This window comes from Nothobranchius furzeri, chromosome 9, assembly GCF_043380555.1.
Source record: "Nothobranchius furzeri strain GRZ-AD chromosome 9, NfurGRZ-RIMD1, whole genome shotgun sequence".
Classification (NCBI taxonomy): Eukaryota; Metazoa; Chordata; class Actinopteri; order Cyprinodontiformes; family Nothobranchiidae; genus Nothobranchius; species Nothobranchius furzeri.
This window is the reverse complement of record NC_091749.1, coordinates 50,787,413-50,803,243: the sequence shown is the minus strand read 5'-3', so window position 1 is coordinate 50,803,243 and position 15,831 is coordinate 50,787,413. Positions and strand designations below refer to the sequence as shown.

General features: G+C 38.9%; 1 protein-coding gene across 1 annotated transcript in view; it reads left to right on the top strand.

Moving 5' to 3' along the window:
- LOC107381817 (protein kinase C-binding protein NELL1) overlaps nt 1-15,831 on the top strand; it is a 517,506-nt gene that overhangs the window by 188,112 nt on the left and 313,563 nt on the right. Inside the window, exons 6-7 of the mRNA XM_015953703.3 lie at nt 6,138-6,210; nt 6,870-6,952. Coding sequence (XP_015809189.3) covers nt 6,138-6,210; nt 6,870-6,952 — 156 coding nt within the window. The remainder of the gene's footprint in view (nt 1-6,137; nt 6,211-6,869; nt 6,953-15,831) is intronic.

Here is a 15,831-nt window from a genome sequence, read left to right as displayed (position 1 = left end):
ATGATTGGCCCACCATTATGGACCAATCACAGCTCTTTATGTGTTTGAAACCCCTCTAGAGAGCTGTGATTGGCTAGCCAGAGTCCTGGTAGGAGCTGCTGAGGTTCCAATGGAGCATGCCTAGACCATTCTTTGCAAAGCAAGAATTTGGTCTAGTTCACTAGGCTACTCATGGCAGACACCTGGTTACTTTGGGGCTAGTTGTGACATCCGGAGAAGGCTGGCTGCTTATTTTTCACCAGAAATGTTTGTTGTCAGCTGCACAGTGGTGCAGTGATTAGCACTGTTGCCTTGCAGAAAGAAGGTCCTGGGGTCTTTCTGCATGGAGTTTGCATGTTCTCTCTCTACTTTTGATTCTTGATGGCTCAACATGGGCAGTTGATAGCAATAACATGTTTCAAATAGAGAGAGACTCGTGTCAGAGGAGACATGGAGACTGTGGAACAGCTCTGCCCAGAGGAGGTAGCGAGGCCAGAGGGAAGGCTGAGTGGAGACAAAACAGGAAGAGTAAGGAACTAACTTACTTCTAAGATGATTCAGTGGAATAGATCATAGGTGAGCGACGAGGCTCTGGAATTGTGATAGGGCTGCAACTAACGATTATTTTCATAATCGATTAATCTGTCGATTATTTTTTCGATTAATCGATTAATCGGTTTGTTATTGTTTAGCTATTTAACCTATACAAGTGATGAATACATTTCAGTTAAGAAAAAGAAAAAACATAAGAGAATTGTGCAGTTAACTGCAATCTATTTTATTGCACATGACCACAGTCAGCAGTGTAAAATGAGCTAAACAGTGCAAAATATCAGTCCAGAATAATTTTTTGGCATCAAAATATAAGAGGTAAATTCCATAAAAAATAATGTAGAATCTGGAATAGAGTTTGTAAGTGGTATGCATTGCTGGGGGTGAGTGTCTTGTTCCCCATGTAGTTGTCCATCGTTGCTTGTTTTTTTCTGCATAAGAAACACAAATAAACTGAATTAAGTACACATATAAAATAAAGCAGCACACACACTACAACACTAAATCAATATTACATTATTTGAATTAATTAACAATATACAGTGATCATTTATTTTGACAAAAATGTGTTGTGAGGCGTTTTACAGCGTTAGATAGTAAAACAGCCTTTTAATAGTTAAAAAAAGGACTTTCTGAATTTCTCCTGTATTTAAAAATTGAAAGCGTACAACTATGCTGCGTTATATTCACCTGGACACAGCTCGTCTGTATATTTTTCTCCGCGGAGTTGTCCTTTTTTGAATGAGGAACACAGTTATGGGTATGTGCCGTTTTTCTCTTGACGAGAACATTCTTATAAACAGACGTGCTAAATTTGGCAAGTGCATGATTCACAACACGGAGATTCACGATTGCATCTAGTCAATCAGAAGTAGAACACCGTAAACTGACGCGGCAAAAAAAAAAAAAAAAAAAAACATGTTTAACATCCACTATAACGAACTCAGCTAACACTAAGTCCCAAATGTGATCTGCGTTAGCTTGTTTATTTTCTGTTACTTACCGGACATTCCTCTGCTGCATCAGCCCCCACGTTTTCGTCTCAAATGTTCACTTAGGGACGTCGTGCTTCCGTCGTGCCATGGTTTTTGCATATTTTGTAGGTCACCGGTCTTTTCAAGGCATCTAGTGAAGTGCTCCAATACTCGTGAGGTTTTTGTCCGGGGTTTCTCTTGTTTTGTCGCTTCTATTTTTCTTCCGTATTTGTTGTTGATCCGCCATCTCTCACAGCAAGATGCGCGTCAGTAACGTGATACGTCATGAAAACCGAGGGCACTTATTGGCTAATTTCTTCTTCTACGGCCCCACTGGTAGATCAGTGGCTCATTACTGCCACACACTGGCGGCAAATTTAACAGATTGTAACCGATGTCAGATTGTGGTATAAAATAGACTTTATGCGGTAAAATATGATTATTAAACAACTAATCGATGACTAAAAAAGTTGTTAACTATTTTAATAATCGATTATAATCGATTAAATCGATTAGTTGTTTCAGCTCTAAATTGTGACATGGATCGGTAGAATCAATGACTGAGCGAAAGCGGACTGATGAAGAGATTTTTGATGGCATTTCTTATTTAGGTACTTTTTGCCACAAACGTTTCTGATTGTAAATACAGTAACATTTCTATAGATACTGTGACTTTTTCAGGCTTTAAATCATATTGATGATAATTAACTCTGAAGATATTTTCTGCTGTATGTGATGATAATGAGTAATGATGAAATTTTACAACCAGAACGTTTCGACCAGGATTTAGACTTAGAAAGACTCCATATTTAGAATGAATCCCACAGTGTTATTCTGAAAGTGCATTTACCTTTTTTATGAGCAACCCCTTAACATTAACTGCTGCTCTGGAGTAATCGGTGCACTTTTATTATGCACAGCACAAACCACATTCTTCAAAATTTAAGGAAGTGTATTAGCTGAAATAAAAAAAAATTATAATAATAAAAAAAAAATAAAAAGGCAGAACTTTATTAGGTAAATTAATATATTATAATATTATGTCCAAAACAATCACAGTAATACCTCTAAGCAAAAGAATCTAACAGTGTGATCACATCAAAGCTGCCAAACAATTTAAAACACAATTAAGACACTTTGTAAGAAAATTGTAACATTAAAATTTCCACAACATTTGCAAGAATATTTCTAATTATTCTGTTATAAATGCACAGTGTCAGTATCAATTCAGTGTCTTATCTTTGTGTCTCTTACTCGATTAGTATTTGTATTAGACATGTTTTTATCTCCAGAGAAAATGACTTTTATTACTAAACCGTGCCACCCTGTTAGGACTTCACTGTAAAATGTAATGTGAGAGTCTGTCTATTCAAAAGAAAATAGCAGTTTTTATGTATTGATGTCAATTATCCTGTGATCATTCAGAGGCATGTGGTCAGGACTCTAATATGACATCAGCGGGACTGACATTCATAATCGACATCTTCATTTTCATTCTGAATGACACTAACAATCTTTTCTTTCACCAACCGCTCCTTACGCTGAGTGTGTATGTGCATGCATGCGTGTGTGTGTGTGTGTGTGGTAGAAAAGTGTTTGTTCTCAGTCTGTGCTGCGTCGGCTCCCCTCAAGGCTCTGCTTCTGTGCCTGTGTGAAAAAGGCAGGTGTTGCTTGTATCCAGACCAGAAAAACTCACTGTAAATGGATTTCCCATACACATAAAGCAGACGATGCAGAGTGTGCTTTAGGTGGCAAAGTCTAATGTTTCGCCTGTGTGTTATCAGGGAACACTTTTAGGGACTGTTAAAATGATATTGATGTGTGCGAGCACCCTGGTGTTTGACAACCTCTGTTCTTCCACCACAGAATGTCTCTTTTCCCAGAGTCCCTTGCTTCTATTTACTACCCGTGTGCCTCTGGAGATAGCGTGCCATTCAGATTGATTGGCAGTCAGTTACAGGATGTTATAGGACATTCAGTCCAGCCTACGTAGAAATAATTTAATATTTGTCAGGTTAGGAAGAGATGCTTAAATGTGTTTGCTGCACATGTAACATTGGCGATTCTAATTTTGTCCTTCTAATGTACGGAATTGGATGAGCTGAATACAAATGTAGAACTGTAGAAGGCTGGGACGTAATTTTGGGGGGGGACGGGTGGGACATGTCCCCCCCACTTTTTCAAAAGGCAGTTTTGGTCCCCTGCACTTTTTTCCGTCCAAAAACAATATTACGCTCCATTAAATGGATTTGGTTGAGCACTAGGACCGAAACGGAAACCGGTTTCCTATTAGACCCGCCCAAAAGCTAATCTATTGGCTCTGCTGATACTTGCTAACGTATTATTGGCTGTTGCTGCTGTCACTCAAGTTGTAAACAGTCAGAACGTGCACACGTTGTTTTGCTAGTTTGGAGCCGCTAGGGAACACCGGTACTGAGTCACATCGTCAACTAGACGCTGTGTAATATCAGAGCTCAGCTCAGCTTCCATTACATAACATTTGAATAAGTGTTCATTTGTGAGTCTTTGGTAGTTAGGCACAGCCAGGAGGCAGCATGTCAAGAAAACGAAAAGTGGATATAAGAGACTTCTTTCAAAGTCAAAACGTAAGTTGGAACATGTGACAGACCTGCATTAAGCTCACTCACCTCCTCCTTCACAGACTCAAAACTAACTTTTACAAACTCATCTCCTCCACATAACTGACTCCTCAGACACAATTTATTCGTATTATTATAATTATTATTATTTTTTATTACTATTATCATCATAATTATTATTACTAGTAGTAGTAGTAGAAGTGTAACTTCAAAACTTTTATCATTTAACTTTATTGTAAACCTATCTATTGCAATGTATATTTTCACATTAAAAAGCTCTGAAAAATGAACAGTATCATCATCGTCAACAGATTTTTTTAAGCTTAATGTCAAAGATGTACACTTTTCATTAGATTTATCTTATTTTTTCCTTTTATTTTTTGTGTGTTGAAATGCAACACTTTTAAGGGAAAAACATATTTAATATGTTTTTATACACTCAAATGTTAGGGTGATGATCATGTGTAAAACATTAGTTCAGCTTGTCCTCTAACACAGCAAATGAACAAACGGCCAGATCTCAGGAGGGACCGTTTATGTATAAATAATTTTTATACTTTTGACTAGGCCTGGGAAAGTAACAAATTTTGCTGGACGATATTTTGTCCAACAAATTGTTGATGATAAACGATATCATTGTCAACATTATCTAGACCAAAATAACCACTAATATAATGTTAATATATCATAATAATGCAAGTACACCCTTTAAAATGCAACAAATAAACCTTCATTTAACATTGAAATATCCAGAACCAGAACTTCTAAATGAATAAAAATAACAAACAAAAATTAAATAAAAATGGAATCTCACTCCCGGTTAGAAAATGTTGCACCAAAAACAATAAAAAAGACCCAAAACAATAAATACAATGGCCTATCCATTGTCAACAGCCAAAACTGCTCTTCAATAATGATAATAAATAAAAATAATAATAGAGTTGTACATTTTTTAACTTTGATATATATATATATATATATATATATATATATTGAGGATGGAAAAATTATTGAGATGGGCACGTGATGTGTCAAGGTGTCTTTACATAAAACCCCCCACCCCAAATCCGCACAAGCCTGCTGTGTCCCCCCCACTTCTGAAATCAAAATTTCGTCCCTGGTAGAAGGTAAACATATCTCATATTGTAATCATCTAGAGTATGAAGCATTATTTTTGATACATTTATTAAAAGGCAATAATTGAATGGCAGACCAAGAACCATTTAATATTTAGAATGAAATTTACATTTAGGTCTTTCACAATAACATTTCTTGTGTGAGGAAATGTTGAAAAATTCACTCCAACATTTCAGGCGCTTGGTGGAGGTCACATTAACCCCTAAATCCTGAACATAAGTGGTAAAAAATACATCTTAGAAAAAACAAGGACTTTTTCATCATTATGTTGGTGAATGTTTTTGCAGTAATAACATGTTAATTAACATTAACATGTTTTAAAATTATTAAGAACATATATTTTTACCACTTAAGGGCAAAACATGTTTTTAATGAATTATCTAGAGCTACAGATTTTCTTGATCAGAATAAATTAAATAAATAATAAGAACAAGCATTGTTTTCCATAAAGTGTCTTCAATATCTTTACTTTTGAGCATATTTCAACTCAGTTGGCATTTTAGGTTTTGTCTTTATCGATGCAGTTATTTTTGCTTCTTTATGAACAAAACCACGAAAAAAAAAAAAAAAAACAACCAGCAAATACTGAAGCAACTCTGTCAGACTTGTATGTGGAGCTATAATTCTGCCATGAAGATACAACAGAAACTGGGAACAAGGCTTGGTGCTTGACAAACATAACAAGATGAATATGAAAGTTTTGCTGTCGGTGCATAGGCTAGGTTAGAGATACGGCATAATTCAACAGCAAAAGTTGTGTGTTCACTAAACACTGTCTCTCTGTGGATGTACAACTGTCCATGTGCAGTAACTCTTGATTTCAAGTATATTTTTATTCAGTTGCTAGTTAAAAATCATTTGTTGTGATAAACACTGCTTTTCTCTCTAATCTTAGGGCATAATTCAAGACGTGAAGCTGATCTTCGCTCCCAACGGCTACATCACACAGTGTCCTAATCTAAACCGCAGTGAGTATCATGATGTGGTGTGAAAAATAAAAAGGAAGAATCTTCAACACATAATGGTTCTCCTAATGCTGTTATTTTCTTCAAAGTAAAGAAACACGTATTTTCTTACTGCTTATAGCATCTTAATAACATCGCTAAACACAAACATCAATTATGGTCAATGATGTCTATAATGTCCTCTACAGCACAGATGAAGAAAAGCATCATCCTAGCTCTTTGATTTTGTAGGACAGGAAATGCCAGCCGGGGATGACCCGTTTTCTCTTCTCCATCACACTCCTGTCTTCACTCTGTTGTACTTTAGATTTAGTGCTGCCTACTCTCTGCTTGACTTGTGTCCTAATATGTTTGCTGTCAAACAAATTAAGATACAGGGTCACTGCTGCATTACTTGCTCTGTCACTAATCAATAAGGCAATCACACCCTGCTGCTTTAATATTGATACTCACACTCACCACAAGCCCAAAAACAAAGTGTGCGCAGACGTTTTACGCTATGCTTTTGTTTACTTTGGCCACCATGGATTGTGTCAAATGAATGCAGTCAAGGTAATGATTTCTGTCTGTTTTTGTTTTGTACACCTTCAGTCTAAATTCTTCTCTGTTGCTGTTCTTTTTCCTCCTTCTTCTCTTTTGATTCACCCTGTTTGCTCATTGAGCCTGTCCAACCTGCAGCGATTTCCTGAGCCTGGTGCAAGGCATCATGGATCTGCAAGAACTCCTCGCCAAGATGACCCTAAAGGTAATGAAACACAACAATCAAAAAAGTAGATATTAGTAAATAGCTGGGAGATGGTCAAACAACTATAGTTGACAAAAAAAGGTCCAGATAAAGTTTAATAGTAAAATAGATCTGGTCTGAGGTGAGAGCGCTCACTCTGTCGCGTTTCTGCAAAGGCCATATCACTAAGATTGTAACAGATGCCTCACCTTAGTCTGTTGTCAAAACCCAAAACATTTGAAGCTTTTGAACATGAATTTACTTGTACTATTTATTACTTTTTAATGAAACCTTTCCCATCATGAACCTATGAATCTAAAGGCATCAAATAGCGTTTGCCAGGATTATCTCAGGGAGAAAGAGATTTAGCTGCGGTTGGAGACAGAATAAACGTGACACTTTTTCTGATTAACTAACTTAAATTGATGTAGTTGTCATTTTGCACAGATGTAAATGTAATGTTAGCAAGCTTTTCCCTTTTTTTAAGGGGGGTGGGGGTGACTACGTGTATTGGTATGTCTCCCAAAGATCAAAGTGAAAATCACCCCCTAAGGTGGTTAATAATGAGAGAGCCAAGCTCCTGTGGGTCTTCCAGATCCAGACTGACAAAGTGGTGGTGGCGAATCAACCGGACATTTTGGTGGTGGACAAATAACAGAGGTGTGTTTGATGTGGCAATACCAAGTGATGGTAACATCAGGAAAAAGGAACACGAGAAACTAGAGGAGTACTAGGGCCTCAAAGAAGAACTTGAGAAAGCCTGGAGAGTGAAGACATCGGTGGTGCCTGTGGTCATCAGGGCACTCGGGGCAGTAACCCGCAGACTGGAGGAGTGGCTAAAGCAGATCCCAGGAAAAACATCAGACATCTCAGTCCAGAAAAGAGCACTTCTAGGATTAGCTAAGATACTGCACAGCACCCTCAAGCTCCCAGGCCTCTGGTAGAGGACCAGAGCTTGGAAAGATGAGATCACCCACGGAGGGTGAGATGGGGGTAAAGAAAAAAAAAAAAATATATATATATATATATATATATATATATATATATATATAGGTAACACTTTATAATAAGGGTATCTTTATTGACGTTACCGATATTGTTAACTATTAGGGCTGCACAACATTAGGCAAACCTGCGATATTCCATAACAGTGCTTAATATTGCGATATCGATATTACTCACGATAAATGAACAAATACTAAAGTATGCGGTGTTGATGTCGTCTGGCGTGTGACGTCTGCTCTGGGTTGAAAGCAAACAAAAACTAATGCATGAATTCCATTAGAACATAACATTTTTATTGCAAAAATATGCAGCTGCACCTGCTACTGTATTAGCAGCTGCACCTGCTACTGCATTAGCAGCTGCACCTGCTACTGTATTAGCAGCAAAACAACAAACTGCATGCATGCAGTTTCTCAGTGACTTTAAAACATCACCTCCACCATAAAACTTTTTCTGAAGCTCCAAATACAGAAAAACATCCCTTACCAGGGTTTTTAGAACAAATAAATAAAATCAGAAAATAAGTTTAAATGTTAAAAATAGTTAACATCACTTAAATGCAACAGCAAATTCTCTCATTGCTACTGAGCATTTTCTCCACTTATGTGGTTATGATATAAGGCTGTTGCTGTAATTGGGAAGTGATCTGTGCTGGGCCAAACTAGGAGAATATTAAGATTTTCTGAGGGAAAGAGAAAAACAATTGTCTACCTTTCAGAAGAGGAACTGGCAAAAAACCTACATGGAAAATATGTGAAACATTTGGTTTTAACCCCAAATTGAACAAGTTTACCTAGATCTTAAAAAGCAGCTCAGATGATAAAACTGCAACTATGATTCTGATAACAAGCTAACAAATTGAACTTGCTCCTCTAAGATAACCGGCTAGCAGAGCTTCTGACTGACAGTTTATGTGCAGCAGCAAATCAACTATCCTGACTAACAAGGTTATAAAAGCTCATAAATGAAAAATCACTTTGATGTGTGGGGGAACTTTTCCAGGCCCTCTTTAGCAGGGTGGGACTGGGAGGAGAGTGCTGTAGCCTTTTTGTTAGAAGCTAACCGGAGCCTGGGGCTAACATCACCACCCGGTGGAACACTAGCGACATGAAGGTGGGTTGGTTCACCGCCACGTGTCGGAGTCAGCCCGGTAAAAATGATTAACGACACAGAGCGGACTCAGTTCACATTTGAAAGCAGCGCTGATTCCAGAAACATCAGCACAAAGTGCGTTCGTTAATCTGAGCCAGCATGACAAACAAGGGAACGGCGCCGCAAACTCTGTTCGGGTGTTGCTTTCCATCCTAAGGGTCTACGTAGGGGGCGGGCGTATTACGTGAACGGACCCATCTGATTGGCCGCATATCAGAAGGGCTACTTTTGATTGGTCAAATAAAACTTCTGCGTAAAAAACAGCTGGTTTACAAAAAGTTGATGTATGACACGGATGGAAATGTTGAACCAACATTTATCGCCGTTTTTGACGTGCTTTGCGATGGGCCTATCGCACGTCCTGTTATCCCGATGACGATAATTTTTCCATATATTGTGCAGCCCTATTAACTATTGTGTTTTTAACATTAGGACAAAGACCCAGGGATGTCTGCTTAATAATGCATTACATAATATGATTAAGCAATTGTTAATAATTTAATAGTTTGCTTAATAATGTAGAAATTAATGTTAATGAGGGGACCCTACATTTTTATCCTTTGTGACATGGCCACACGTTTGTAGAATGAGTTGGAAAAAAATCATGAATTTAATAAGGAACAAAAAAAACTGAAATATTTTTTAAAAGATAAACACAAAAACATAAACACAGCACTAATATAGAAAGATGTATAAAGATTAATTAGAAAACATATTCTGAAACGTTTTATTTTAAAGATTCTCAGCTGATATTATTTCGTGCCACACACCAGAAGTTGAGGTTAAGTCAAAGTTCAGAAAGGTGTCAGATAATGGTACCTGCATCAACACCACAGGAGGCTAATGGGTGGTGTTCCATGGAGCCACAGGGGAAATAACCATTTCCTGCATCTGCATAAACTAGACGAGAGTGTGATGGACTTGGTGTTATTAGGTCTGTGTGCTATCAGGTGAATGAGTCCAAGGACATCTCAGTGGGTAAGTGAGGTATGGAATCATTTTCCTTGTAAATAAGGATGAGATGAAGACCATTACCCTACCGCTGTGTCAGTGCCTCCTCCTTCACATGATCACAGCGTGACCTTTTGCCACCTGACCTCACTTCACATACAAGTCACAGCGGGGAGGATGTAGTCATCTCCAGCTCTAAATGGCTCTCTGCCTACGCTGTGGAAAATTGAAGGATTGAGCATGCAGGGAATAATTGCTCGCTTCTTAGTTTGTGAAGTTGAGTGTCAAGGTGAGGTGAGATGACATTAAAACCCTCTGTGTGAGATAATCTTGGTACAATTTTTCTGTATTATGTTCCTTTTTTTTATTCTTTCCCCAAATTCCGCTTTTTCCATTATTACTTTTCTCAAACGCTCATTATCTTTCTAACCATGTGCGCATTCATCTAAAAGTGTTAATGAATAGACATAAAAAGCACACATGTAGTCACAGATTTAAATATTTATCCACGGTTATTTAAATGTTCACAAAGTAACAATGGCATATTGTGGTCAGTTTTGGGTACTGCAGTCCATGTTTCAAAACAAACAAGTCTGTTCAGAGTAATTGTTGCCAGTTGCAGATCAGCACCAGAAGAATCTAGATGAGCCAAGACGAGTCACACAGAAAGGTTATAAGTAAAGTAAAGCATTTCACTGAAAAATTTAGTTATTGATAAATGAGAAAGTAGCTTGAGATTTTTTTAGAACCAACACATTTTTTTCTTATTAATCTTGTTAGCTTGTTAGCTCAGTGTTAGCCTCTAGCCTAACCGGGGCGATGGTAGCACAGGAGTTGAGTGCTCGCCCCGTAATCAGAAGGTTGCAAATTTGAACCCGCTTAGTCTGTCGCTGTCGCTGTATCCTTGGGCAAGACACTTAACCCCCTTTGCCTGCTGGTGGTGGTTGGAGGGACCAGTGGTGCCAGTGCTTGGCAGCCTCACCTCTGTCCGTGCGCCCCCGGGCAGTTGTGTCTACACTGTAGCTCATCACCACCAGTGTGTGAATGGGTGGATGACTGATTGTGTTGGGAAGTGCCTTGGGGGGTTGTAGAACTCTAACGCCCGGAACACACCAGACAAAAACACAAGCGCGCACACACACACACACACACACACACACACACACACACACACACACACACACACACACACACACACACACACACACACACACACACACACACTCCTGCGGAGAAAGAAACATAGCGTTTTCATAATTTTAAATTCAGTTTTTACAGCAAAAGATGGATTTAATAAACGTGAACACAAACAAATAAGTTTAATTCAAATGTAAATGTACAAAAGCATTGTGCACTACCACAAACACTAGTTATTTACTGAATCATTTAGAAAGGAACTGGTCTACAAAACAGCAGTAGGATCAGAGCAGATTCTGATATCAACAAGCAGAGCAAACTGGTTACACACACACACGTACACACACACATACCTGCGGGAGCGTATGTTGAGGGCGATTTTATTCATGAAATAAATAACCAACCATACCATACCAACTTTATTTATAAAGCACATCTAAAAACGGCATGGCAGCTGACCAAAGTGCTGTACAGATAAAAAGTAAAACACAACATAAAAACAAATGCACAATCAATAATAAAAGTACACAACAAAGCAGTAAAATCACAGTCAGTAAAATAATACATAATAAAAATAATTAATAAAAGTCAAGGGTTTAAAAATGCCTGGTCTTAAAAGTGGTTCTTAAGCAGTGACTTGAAACGGGGGAGGGATGGTGCCAGCCTCACTGAGAGAGTAAGAGCATTCCAGAGGGACGGAGCAGCATAGACAAAAGCACGCTGACCCTGCGGTTTGTATTTCATGGTGGGAACATGAAGCAGCAAGCAAACGGCAGATCTCAATGCCCGGTTTGCCACATAACGAGTCACAAGGTCAGACAGGTAATCCGGTGCCAGTCCATTCAGGGCCTTGAAAACAAAGATCAGAATTTTAAACTTCACTCTGAAGTTCACAGGTAACCAATGGATGCACGCCAGTACAGGTGTGATATGGTCACGTCTAGAGGTGTTCGTCAGAAACCTGGCTGCTGCATTCTGTACTACCTGAAGCCTGTTAAGAGCGGAGGCTGGTACACCAAATAAAATGGAATTTGCGTAATCCAGTCGAGAGGTGATAAAAGCCTGAATTACAGATTCCAGGTGTGCCTGTTTCAGAATTGGTTTCAAGCGAATCAGTCAGCGCAGCTGGAAGAAACACAATCTGACCACTGCATTAATCTGAGGGTCCATGGAAAAGTGGGTATCCAGTTTCACCTCCAGGTTGGTAACACATGAGGTGATCAGTAAACAGCGTAAGGTAACTTGTTGTCACAATCTGCCCCTACCTCCCTGGCTGTGTCTCTCCCCTGCCTGATTAGTCTTTATTGTTCTCACCTGCCCCGTGTTAATCCGCCCATGTGTTCCTGATTTTCCCCTGTGTATTTATACCTCCCTTCTTGTATCAGTCTTTGTCGGATTGTGGTTGTTTGTCATTGTTGTCTTGTGCTGTTCGTTCCCGTCCCACCATTAAAACCTTTTTACTTTATCTGGAGCCTGCATCTTTACCTCCTGATCTGCGCCACCACACATGGTCCATCAACTCTTACACCTGCAACGTGACACTTGTATGCTCCACAGAAACACAACTCAGCACAAAAATGTTGGTGTTGGACATTTTGCTAAGTTTTATGGCTTATTGTCAGACTCGGAAGCAGAAAATGACTGCAGGCAGTGATGCAGAGGGCAAAACAACTCCAGAGCAACCAGTGACTCTGCCCCCTAGCCAATCAGCGGCCAGAATCATGATGCTGGCCCGACTCAGACTTGCCAGGTACCATAATGGAGCAGGAACTAAAAATTGGGGATAAAGTAGAGGGAAAATACCAAACCGTGCCCTTGGAAACTGTGGTCGAGCCGAGCTGTATCGGTAGTGCTCCTGGAAAACCACCTTTAGTATAAAACAAGAAGGATGCCGTGGCTTCTTAGGAGTATGAGAAATAACTCATGGGCCACTACTTTTACTGGCTAACGTTTATTTCTACAAAATTTCTTTTTATCCAGCCGTAAATTTATTTTGTCTCCAATAGCAGCTGAATCTCATCCTCCCAAAGAGTAGGGATTGTGAAAACACGTCAGACACAACCGATGTATTTTATTTTCAACATTCCGTCAGAGATCATCTCTGCAGTAACTGCCAGCAGAAGAGCTTCATCCATGCATCTTAATTGATCTGAGCACAGTGTGCGGTGCTCCAGACTCTGTATTACAAATGCAAGGTCATTTCTTATTATTGTGATGTTTGTGCTGAACAGAATGACATTTTGTCATTGACAGCAGGTTGACGTGATTTTTACTCATTACAAAATAGCATGAGGTGATCAGTAAACAGTGTAAGGTAAATTGGATGCTCCACAAAAATACAACTCAGCACAAAAATGTTGGTGTTGTTGGACATTTTGCTCCTTTTTATGGCTTATTGTCAGACTCTGAAATAGAAAATGACTGCAGGCAGTGATGTAGCAGGCAAAAAACTCCGGAGCAACCAGCGACTCCGCCCCCTTGCCAATCAGCGGCCAGAGTCACGATGCCGGGCCGACTCAACCTTGACAGGTACTCCAACGAAGCAAGGACTAAAAATAGGGGAGAAAGTAGAGGGAAAATACCGACCCGTGCCCTTAGGAAACAGTGATCGGGCCGAGCTGCATCGGTCCGAGTTTCTCTGAGCAGTGCTCCTGGAAAGTAGTTTTATAAAGATCCTCAGATGAGAAAAGCAAGCCTTGGGTGAAGATTTTTGTTTTAGTTATTTGTTAGCTGTCTAGTTACTTGAGTACAGCATTTACTACACAGAGCAAATTTCTAATTCACATGGTGTGCCAAATAAACTAAAATATCTCAAACACTTCACCTCAGATCTGTCATATTTGGACTTTCTGAGAGAGATGAGAAGTAGCTGAAGAGTGTGATGCATACAATGTGCATGGTATGTAAACATGCCTTTAAAAGACTAAAAACTGATACCACTAATACATTTTAATGCCAGCATTGGTCGGTTTTAATGGTATATTGAACATCCTTACTAATGAAAATCTCTAATCTGATATCAATCTCAACTTCAGACAAGCAGAAATGCAAAGAGACACATATTTTACATGACAATAGTGTCTCATTTGTATTTATGTAAGGGCTTTTTTCCAGTTGATAGTCTATTCCTTTTCACATCTCAGGGTTGTGTATCAACAAAAGAAACTACATGCCTATTAGCCTCTGACTCCTTTGTGCTGCCTATCGTGCCATTTGATGCTCAGTTTGTACAGGAGAGGTATTCCTCCGTGGTGCCTCGAGGCTCACTCGGAGCCTTTGAAATTATGTTTCAAACATTTTGTTTAGGGTTCTGAAGGGACTCGTCTCTTCCATTCATAACTCACGTAGTACCTCAGCGGGGACTTCTTTTACAAAGTAAAAAGCAGCAGTGACATTTAGTGTTTCTCATTTTTTCTTAAAAGCCTAAATGATTTCACAGTGACTCCTCTGTTTCTGACACTGAGGCTTGAGAGTGTCTCTGAGGAAAACGGGGTGTATGGCTAGAGCATCAGAACAGGTTCCACTTTCTGGAGAGGATCTGAGTTTAACCACGATGGTCATTTAACCAGAACCTCAATACACTGTCCCTTCTACAATGACCATTTTAATAAGTGCATATTGGATTTTTGGTGAAAATGTTGGTACATAAGCTACCTTTAGGAGAAATGCTTAATTCAAGGCCTTGCAACAGTTATAAAAAATGTTTTTGGGTGTTTCAGCAATTCCTTGTACTTGTATTCCTGGATTATCCATTTTGGTGTAGTTTACTCGTGGCAACAGTAAACTCTGTTACAACAACCATTTCTTGTCGAGTGGATCCTCTTAATAGTCTTCTGTGTTTTCTCCTTGAGGTAATACAAACTGATGATAAAAAAAGGGCTTCCTCCTCAAAACTCTGTCATTCCCTTGATGAGCAGTTCATCCTTTGCATGAAGCTGAAATGTTTCTCTGGACTTTATGTGCTTTTAAAGTCTGCTGGGTGTTTTGATCTCGGAATGCACACAACCTTTGGTCCACATAGAAAAGGTGATATGTGAGAAACAAAGGAGCATACAATAAGATGTGTCAGAGTAAATGTACTGATGGTTTTGACTAATTAAACACAACTGGAGTAAAACAGCTCATTAGCAGCCATCAGCTGTGTTCTAAATGTAATGATAACCATGGTCTGAATACACCTGCATAATTAGATTATTAATCTGACTGACACCTAATATTTTACTGACTGTTGCATGTACAATCATAAAGAAAATCACCATAAAGCTTCCTGGTGATCCACTAATCAGTGTTATCCCAACAAAACACCATTTACTGTAAAAAATGTCAAATTCTAACACAAATGTATTAGTTAAAATAATCCTATATTGAGAGTAGTCCCACCTTTTTTTTTCTTTATGACCCTTGGAGTCATAAAGGTAATTTCCTTTGCTGCTTGTAACTTCCTATCAGAGCAGTGGGTGTTCCTCGGGGTCACCCAGGATGATTTGTGTTCAGGGTTAATTCAGGACACATGTAGATGTCTGGTGTAAAGAGTGGCTAATATTTCTCCATGAGGAGCTCTAGAAAGTAAACTTTTTCATGGTCTATGAAAAAACAAATAAAAAAAGGTATCATATTTATATTTGGAAGAAAATGAGGAATAATGGAGATTCATG